The sequence below is a fragment of the Athene noctua genome, chromosome 1 (assembly GCF_965140245.1).
Source record: "Athene noctua chromosome 1, bAthNoc1.hap1.1, whole genome shotgun sequence".
In the NCBI taxonomy this organism is placed as follows: Eukaryota; Metazoa; Chordata; class Aves; order Strigiformes; family Strigidae; genus Athene; species Athene noctua.
Window position 1 is genome coordinate 219,393,407 of NC_134037.1, and position 10,225 is coordinate 219,403,631.

General features: G+C 39.9%; 1 protein-coding gene across 1 annotated transcript in view; it reads right to left on the minus strand.

Moving 5' to 3' along the window:
• UCHL3 (ubiquitin C-terminal hydrolase L3) overlaps nucleotides 1-9,062 on the minus strand; it is a 45,743-nt gene extending 36,681 nt beyond the window's left edge. The window contains 3 exon segments of the mRNA XM_074931100.1: nucleotides 8,524-8,535; nucleotides 8,772-8,867; nucleotides 8,870-9,062. Of these exon segments, the coding sequence (XP_074787201.1) occupies nucleotides 8,524-8,535; nucleotides 8,772-8,867; nucleotides 8,870-9,031 (270 nt within the window). The 5' untranslated portion in view covers nucleotides 9,032-9,062.
• Nucleotides 9,063-10,225: the final 1,163 nt, after the last annotated feature.

The window sequence follows — 10,225 nt, forward strand, 5'->3', positions numbered from 1 at the left end:
GAAATAGTAAATTTCAGCATACAATGACAGTGATGACTAGAAGTGATGGTCAGCACTACAGAGAACAGCAAGAGCATAGGCTTAGTATGACAGGCAGTGATCATAACACACGAGCAGCCTAACAACTTTATTGTATAATAATTTTAAAAAAAAAAATACTGCTAAGGACAGACACAAAATAGGCAAAGGAGGTATCTCTGTGTATCAAGAGCATTTCATTCAAGCCTGGGAAAAAAATGATAGAGATATCTTTCTGAACATTTAGTAAGTGGATGATAAAATCTTGCAGCATAAGCACCTGTGTTAAAGAGTGTGACAGATCAGCAATAGATGAATGGGAAGAACCCTTAAAACAAATATATGGAGCTTATTTTTTTGTGGAGACACGCAAAGAAAAGGAGGAGTTCAATCAATAATGCAGCCACGTAAATAATCTTCTGCAACTGTATTCTGCATGGATACACACAAGACTGTATTTAGCAAGGTCAGGGGAAGGAAGTTTTGTAGAAATAAATACAAGTTGTTAGAAACCAGGGAAAATTCTTTAGAGGAACAAATATCTGTATAAGGTGTGACACAGGAAGGTCAGGAAAGAGATGTCACAAGCAACAGCTTCAATTTTGGCAAGTTACCTGAATACCTTAGTAATAACTAAATTAAATCTCTTTTTTTCTCCCTCAGTCTTTTTCTAGCTCTTTCCTAGGGCAAAGATTCTGGTACCAAAAAGAGTCAGTTACACACCAGGAGGTGAAGCAACCCCTTCCCTACTGAAAAAAACATTGCTGTTTTAGGACAGCAGGCAGTTCCATATGCTTTTTAGACAGTGTCATTCATAGGAAGGGACTTCACTGAATAATTGGAAGGCAAAGCAGTAGATTACCCAAGCAATTTTATTCTACAGATACCTAATAGACAAAGAAGTTAAGGTACTTTACTGTATCTGAAGGCTCACTCACTTTTATCTGTTTACTTTCTCTTAGCTTATTGACACTGTATACTCAGGTTAACATAAAACAGCTTTATATTTCTCTAGATTTGCACAGAGAATATTAGATACTCTTTTTCAGCCATTGCTTATCACATTGCTGACTATTCTTAATTTGTATGTCTTCCAGCATTTACCTTAGAAAAGAAAAAAAAAGAAAGAGATATTTGGCTACATACAGAAGTCTTACAGGGGCTCAGGAAGAAGAACAACATAAACACAACACATGTCCATATCTATTAACTTTTTTCAGAGCTTTATTTTTACAGATTGTTGTCATATTTTCAGTTATCTCTTTTCTTGTATTAAAATACATTCTTGTTTTTTCACTGGCCCAGTTAACCATTAGACAAAAAGTCACTTCTGAAATAACATTACACACATGCATACACCCCCCACCCCCCACCCTTATCTGCACTTCTCAGCACTTCTCCTTTTTTCCCCAGTATTGCAGAAGGCCCCTCCTTCTCACCTGGTAATTACTGTTTTCAACTAGCTAAGAAAGAAGATGGAGACAGACTCATCTCCGCAGTGCACAGTAAAACAGTGAGAAGCAATGGACATAGGCTAGAACATATGAAATTTGAACTTGATAAGGAAAGCTTTTGAAAACAAATTTTAAAAATAATGACCATGGTCAACCACTAGCACAGGCTGCACAGAAGGATGCGGAGTCTCCACCCTTTGAGGAATTCAGAACTTGACAAATTCCTGAGCAACCTGTTTTGAACAGGACATGGATGGACTACAGAAATCTAGAAGTCCCTTCCAGCCTACTTGATCTTATTCTAAATCACCACAAACTGTAAATATGTGCCTAAATGTTATTTAATAGCAAAAACATTACAATAAGCACATTTAGGCACATTACTTATATGGTATGTGGTATAACCTATGCTGTTTTCACCTAACTGTTGGGCATTGAAAGAAGCACAGAGCAGTTATTTTTAATACACAATTCTGCTCTGAGGCACACTAGATACCTTTAAGGTTCATGCAATTTATTTAATAAATAAAAAAAAAAAAAAAAAAAAAAAAAAAAAAACAAAAAACCTCATGCTCTATCTATTTTTAAAGAGTCTCAAAAGTTGAATGGAAACCCAGTGGACAAAGGCAACTGAGCAACATATTCACCCAGGCAACTTGACTTCAGCAGCTTAAAACAGTACTTCTGCCAACACAGTTACACAGCCGGTAGGAAGATTTGATTTATGCAGCTGATGGAGATGTGGAAAGGGTTAGTGGTGTAAAAAAAGTAAGGGTGCAATTTATTTCAGCAGATAACTTCTGAAGCAGCTAATGTACAATTTAAATATTGTCTGAAGTAGCGATGCTCTCTTTCGCTTTGTCTTGCATGTAAAAATAACAGTGAGGACAAACACTGAAACAAAACAGACTTTGAAATTTAGGTGCAATTAAAGTTGGGCAGCATTTACAAATATTTCAAGAATGCCACCACATTCTAAATACTAAGGCATTATACTCGACTGAGTTTTCCACATTTTAAGGTGGTATTTGTATACAAGTTGGAACCCTGAAAACATAAAACTGGCAAAATGCACAAACATTTCCAGACACTCAGATGCAAAAATCCAAGAGCTTTTGTGGGAAGAATGAACTGTTGTAATCCTCTTCTAAATGCAAATGCAAACCAAGACACCAACAGAGTCTACATTTTATTGTACTTCTGCCTGGTGTATTAAAGCATCACTGTATCACAACAAAACCACAGTTAAGACTATTTGGAAAAAAAAAAAAAAAAAACAAAAAAAACACAAAAACAACCAAACAGCATGCCTATAGCTTTAGGAAACTGGGAGGACTACATCTAATTAGACCAATTGCGACAATCAATATTTTGTATCTTTTTTATTAATGCATAAGATTTTTTGGCACTTTCTTAAAGTGAAGCTAATTTTTTCCCTAGAAAGTAGTAAGACACTGTATAAAATGTCTGATAGAATTGTCACCAAGGAAAAAAACAACAGAAAACCACGTACATTACAGTTTATATAAATCCACAAATAGATGGTTGCATTCAGCCCTTGAAGTATCCAATTCTTATTAAACTAATCTGTATTAAAAATATAAATGCACAATATTTTGCTTCCAATTCTTTATACATTATTTCTAGAGTCATAAAGACAAAAAGCTGCTTGTTTCAGAAGTGAAATTCCTTCATAGAAATAAGAGAATCACCCAAACTATTTTATTGTTTGGGCATTTTAAGGATATATTTCTTAATTCTTTCATTATGACATTTATGTCATTAAAACAAAGGGATCATTTTTCAATACATTTTAGAGGAGGTGTCTTTCAGACCATTAAGCAAAATGACCGATATGACAAGATGGCAGCAGCTCTAGAAACTTTAATTCTACACAGCAGGTCAAAAGTCACACCAGAAGCAAATACATGGCTGTAACTTACATAAGCTGCACTACTCTTCTTTCTAACTACTCCTTACTTAGAGTGGCCACAATATGGTCTTGCCCAAACAATGGACACTCCATTACAATAAACCTACTTGGGGAATTCAAGATTTATTACCAATTCTTTAATATCCTCAAGCACTGTATCTCAGAACCTCTTAATATAGTTCAAGGAATCCAGGCCATTTATCATCACAATTTTTAAAAAATTCTTTATTTCAAAATTTGCAGTGAAGGAGGAAAAAAGAGAACTCTTTCAACATCAAATATGTGAAAAATCTTACACCCACAAAATTCTTGTCCTTCCAACTCTGTTATTTTCTTCAGGATATCTAAAAGAGCAGCACTGACTCAGAGTTAGCGCTCCTGATCTGCACAATGAGAGGTATATATTTTTAAAATAGCCATTAAGCAGTTCTGAAACTTAATACTTGGTATGTCCAGGCACTGACATATGTATTGAACCAGGACATCACACAGGCAGCAATGCAAAGCGCTCAGACAGCTGGGCTAACCAGCTCACCCAGGCTTCCTCCAAAACCACCCCAACAAGCAAGAGCTTCAGAATGCTCTGAGTAGAGTCCTGAGGTGCAGCTACTGAGCCACTCACTGGTTCAGAGCAGAACACTACGTTACGCTGTTAAAAACACTTACAAACCTGTTTCTAAGATCTAAACAGTCATGCCTTATGAGCACAAGCCAGATCAATCCACTTTTCCAAATAAGCTATTATACATATAACTTTTTACAGTGTACTAAACCAGTTGGATTCTACTGATTCTGCTGGTTCTTTAAACCGAGGAAAATGTGGAAGCAGGAACAGCATCTTCAGTGCAACAAGATAATCTATCACATGAAACACTATCACTTGCATTCCACTCTGTAGCACCCCATTCACTTAAATAGCGTTTGAGACACTAAGGGTTTCTTTGTCATAATTTTTAGTTTATGTCATTGAAAGAGAAATAAGAAACTGAGCAAAAAAGAGGTCACAAGTGGAAGTACAAATAGAGAAATTAAACGCATGGTTTTCCTAGCTTTCAATTACTGAGGAATGTATGAAGACAGATCTAAGTCAATCTTTCAACTATTCAAATAAATAATGCTCTAAACCCCAAAACAAATTACAATTTTCCCTTTGCAATCTACCTATTTAAACTCAATAAAAGGTCCACGTAGCTTAAAATATTTTAAATTAGAAACGGCCATTCAACTCACCTCACAGTGGACGTCTACAATCCCTTCATTTTTGTCCCTGTGCTTATTCTTTGTTATGCTGTGCCACAGCCTCAACACTTCCCCTTTGCTGGCTCTGTAGAAGCTTTCTGGGGTACTCTCTTTACAGTAAGACACAAACTGAGTCCTGGTCTTCCACTTTCTGAGGCTACGCTCACAGTAACAGGCTGTTTTCCAAGCATGCACACTATCTCCACTGTTTCTACTCTGTTTACAACAGAAGAGTTAAACTCCACTCCCCCACACCCCAACTAAAAAAAAAAAAAAAAAAAGATTAGCAACACTTTTTCAGATGGACATCTCTGTTTCTTCACATCCAACATCCTTTCACTCCAACACAGTAGCTCATCTACAAGTACTACCACCCAATGTACTTCAGGAATTGCATGCACTACCTTTTCAATGACTTTGATCAGTAGGGTTTTCTTTTGGGAAAGCTTATGTGATAATGTTGCAGAGTTCAAAAATGGAAAGACCTTTTAGGAAGAGTAAAGTTTCTTTCCTCAAGATAATTAATCAATCTCTGTATTTGCCTCACACCCTTAAGAAATGTGTTCCATAACTGGGTGAAGACTGGCTGTATCCAGTTTCTGCCATTTGATCTAAGTTTTGTGATTGTTATTGTCCCTGCAACTTTAAAGTCAGAGCTGTCAAGAGCATCCATGGACCGAAATTAATTTATGTAGCTGACTCTCAGTACCTTAATGGCTTTAAAAAAAAAAAAAAAAAAGAAAATGTAGGATCAAAGGCCTCAAAATAATGCTGGAAGGTGACTAAGAACTGGCAAGTAAACCCTATGTGACAAGAGAAATCCAAGCCACAGCCAGCTCTCAATAGTTTAACTCTGAACTACCTGAAACCAGTGCTTGAGCTTCATAACCAGATGCAGGCAATTACGCTATCCTTATCTGGATATAAGAGGCATGAGTTGTCATGGTACCTTATCTAGGAAGTAAGGATATTTCTTATAACACGTGAGATGATGAAAGGTAAGACAAAATGAAGCAAGGTGAGAGATCAAGAAAGATATCCACCAATTCTACTCTTTTGTTTATCTATGCTTGCTAGGGTTGCAAGCCAGACAGAAGAGGCATCACGATAAACAATCAGCTTGTGTCTGATCTTTTCACTGCAAAAATTTGTATGCAGTCTGACTGTTTTTTCGTTGGTAGAAGAAATTTAGAACATTATCTGGCAAACAGTGGGCAGATAAACCCCATTTTCTTGCTTTGTCTCTCCCATTAGTGGGGAAACTCTCATAAGAGGTTCAGGAAGAAGGGTAGCACTGGTTACATCAGGCCCCCCCAGCTGAAGGTCAAAGAGAAGAAACCATCCCCTGTCATCACTGTACACAAAGTGGAGCTTTGTAAATGCTGAATTGTCAGCTCTTTCTGTATCAGAGGTGGACACAGCTCATTCTAACAGACTGTAGAAGTGGAAGGGGAAAAAAAAAGTATTGTGACAATTAAATTAGCACTGTATGGTACATTTAACTACACTGACTTCTCTCTTAAAAACACCATTACAGATACATGGCTGTGGTATTCTGAATGAGTCACTGCCACTGGAAATTCTTAGAGCTACAAAAGAATATTCCTGTTTATCCTCACCAGCCAGTTTCTGAACCCTTAAATAATTCTTACACACATACACAAAGAGAGGGGCTATTCCTAGACTTGTGTTATCACCTAAATGCTTCCAGACAGAAGAAAAATCTTTCAAGCTATTTTGGAAAGATTTCACATAACCTGTAACTGAGAAATATCAGTTGTTCTCCACTACAGTCTGAATTTCTACCACAAAGATTGAAAGAGTCTCAAATTCACAACTTACATTGCAAAACTCGAGAGTACACAGTATGGTAAGAACATATTAAAAGCAAATGAACTTGCATTTATCACATTACCTTTCTAGTTACTATTAAAAAAGAGAATAAAATGATTGGTAAAATAGCACAAATAGGCTAAGTATTTGTAAAATCATAATGACAGTTCTGACTACAATCTAATACTTAAGAATCCACGCATCTTACAGGTAACTGTAATTTGTTTTGGTTTTAAGAGTCTGCTACCATAAGAAAAAAAATACAATTTAAAAAATGCCACCAAATAGCAAAAAAACCCAAACCAACCAAGAAACACATGTCCAGATGTCTGTGTAAAGAGATACATTCATTAAACTACTACTAGACACATATATTACAGCTATTAGGGGCACACCATTGTTTTGAGTTTTTTTCAATCCTGAAGAATTCTAGAATATTTTACAGAACACAGCACAGAGTACCACAAAAAAGTCTGTCTGCAATTAACTCAACAGGATTTTTTAAAAATACGTTTGCAATTTCATTTGAATCTCAAATTACTATTATTGCTACAATAAGGGATCCTGTTGTAAGCAGGATATGATTAACTTGTGACTAATAGCCCTGTTGTTATACAGTTTACCACCATACTGATGAGATTAAAAGAACAGTGACTAATAATGCAAGGTGTATTCAACACTGACCATTTTCTTGCCTTTTATTTTCAAATATACACATCAGTCGAGATAGTAACAACCACCACTGTTCAGTTAAGACTGGCAAAATAATACTGAAGGAGGAAGTCTAACTGGTCTAAATTGGCCTTTTCTGTGCAGAAATATTAAAAAGTAAATCCTTGTGGAGTAAAAATTCCTATAATCCATGATCATCCACAATTGATATATATTGATTTGTATCATCCATCATCAATGCAAAGCCAATGGGCAAGAGAGACAGAAGGATGTTAAACAAACAACTCTACATGTGTCCAAAATTTAGGATTTTCTCCATCCAACATAAATGTGATAATTCAGGTTTTAAAAAGTCACTAGTTTTTCCCCCCCTCAATCTCTACTTTACAGCTGACAGGACTTTACTTGCACCCTGATGAGTTCATCTCCACATTTGTAAAGTGAGATGTTAAAGAATTTGAAATTCTGCTAGTCGTTTATTATCTTTCGAACTGGAATTTAGTCTCAGAATTTCAAAATTTTTAAAAATCTAAACCATAAGGAAATTATAGCACACATTCAAGAAAAAGTCCCTGGAAACGTTGTTAATTTAAACTCAGGACTAGAATTTAAAGCTTCTCAAATTGCTCCAGAGCAGAAAAATTATAAGAATTGCAAAATTACATGTCCTAGGAAACTATAACATTATCAACAGGCCTGCTGGGATCAACATCTGACCTCTAATGCTTGAAAAAGATACTGAGAACATGATGCAGGGTTGGAGAATGTGTGATCTCCTTTCAGCAAGTCTATCTAGAGCTTACATCATTTTGTGGACTAGAACAAGCTTCCTTTCTGTAGCATGGATTCTACGACACTAACAAAAACAGCAACAACAAATCATGCAAATGCTGTCATGAGTAAGCAGCAAAGTGCAAATATGGTAAAATGACATTATTTCTTATGGTCAGCGAAAGAAGAAAAAGGCTGCAACACAATGATGATGTAAGCAGATCCATACAAGTGCACAACGCCATCATGCACAGGTCCAGAACTTGCACATGTTATATATAAATACGTTTTAATCATTAATTAATGAATTAATACCCATCTTGAAACACATCAGAAATTACATTAATAGCCAGCCTACTATTCTCTTTTTTTTTTTTTTACTGCCCTTTCCTTCATACAGTATCTTCACATGACACTATGTACTGGGAGGTTTCAGAGGAGGTTCCAGTACAGCCCAATATTAGAAGACAGCCCAGGCACCCGTGGGGAAGGGAAGAGGTTACTCTCGTTGGAGAAGCAGGAGTCTTTACTACAAAAAAATAAAAGGAGATGGGCCTAAAGCGACAGAGAGGCTAAAGATTACCTCGAGTAAGAGCTGCTTACCTGATTCGTGACCTGAAAAGAAAGCAGAAGAGAGAAGGGAGTTAAGACCCCAGTTAGATCGGCGGGCTAAGACCTCCCCCGTTCCCTGCCCCCACCAGCCAACCCTCAGCCCGCGATGCTGAGCCCAAGAGCGGCCCCGAGCCCGCTCCCCTCCGCCATCCTCCCTCCCTCCCTCCCGACAGCAGGCAGGCAGGCAGCCCACCCGCGCCCGTGGTAGCTCCCCCAGCGCCCCCGTGCCGGGCACTCACGTCGGGGTTGGCCTCCAGGGGCAGCCAGCGATGGGGCTCCATGGCGGGGGCGGCGGGGCGGCTCCTGGTACCGGCACTGGGCTCAGCCTGGCAGCACGACTCTGACAGCGCCTCACGCCGCCTCGCCTCAGCCCTGACCCGGGACCGCACCACCGAGACGCGCGAGAAAGGGGAGGGGGAGCGCGGCGGAAAAGCAACGAACCCTCAGAGCCCCCACGCACACTTTTCCACCCCTGCGGAGCGGCGGGCGGAGGCGACATCACGCGATGAACGCCTTCCCCGTGGGCGCTGCCGGGCAACGACGGCCCGAAGGTTTCTCCCTCCCCACCCTCCTGGCTTCCCCCCGGCAATGGACTCTCCCAGACAGACAGGTGGTGCCCCGGCCGCCCCGCCCCGCGCTTGCTCCCGACCGGCGGCGACGGCGCCGTGCGCAGGAGCGGCTCGGGAGGCCCCGGCCCCGGCCCAGTACACCCGTGGGAACGGGACGGGTCACGGAGTGCCACGGGACAGAGGGATTGAGATGGCACTGTAAAGCAGTGCCAGTGAGCTGCCTCCACATCGCCCGAGAAGAGTTCTGTGCGTGTGGCAGCAAGGACAGGGGTGGTGAGGTCCGTGTGTGATCTGCTGAAAATTACTGTGAGGTGTGTTAAACCCAATTAAAAATCTCATTTCTCTTCTAAAGCTGCAAGTCCCCTCATGCTGTCCCATCTCAGGAGCATAAACATACCATTTCTTGGCCTTTTGGCTACCATCAAGCACAGTGTAATGTATACATATCATACACAGTGTGTATACATTTTGTAGATACACATACCAGATGTAGTGTCATACCTTCTTTTCAAGTTAATTCAGAAAAACTAAAAGCGAGGGCAACAATTTTTTGGCCTCCACCCTCCACCACTACTTCTGCCTACCACGCTCTACAGACATCAGCCGAGCTATGCAGCCCCTTGCAGCACTTTCATGCGGCCTTGCATTTTCAGATGGGGACACTGGGACCAGGGTTTTGTAGAAGCCTCTGAGCTGGACCTCCAGGCCTGCCCAGCATGTGGCCAGAAAGACCTGGGGCAGTGGGAAGCAGGTTGTTGAGCATGCATCTTTAGAGAGTGTTGGTGCAAATCACGCCCCATTCTGTAAATGTCAAGTCTATGAAATGGAGTAAATTACCTAATGATGTTTTATTCTATTCTACCCACTGTAATCGCTTAGCAAGATGTTTGGTACATGACTGTGCCTGAAGCTTCTGTATTGACCTATCAACAACACTGTAGCTTATCTCTTCAGCGATCCAGTCTCCTTGTAGCTCATGAGATTTGTCTTCTAGTTTCTCAACCAAGTGTCTCCTCCTAAGTCCTCAGTCCTCACCCAGCTAAAAGATGGGCCTGTACTGTCAGTCCACCAGCACAGTCCCCATCTACCTTCCTCTGCCCCAAAAAGCTTTGTAGTTAGGGGAG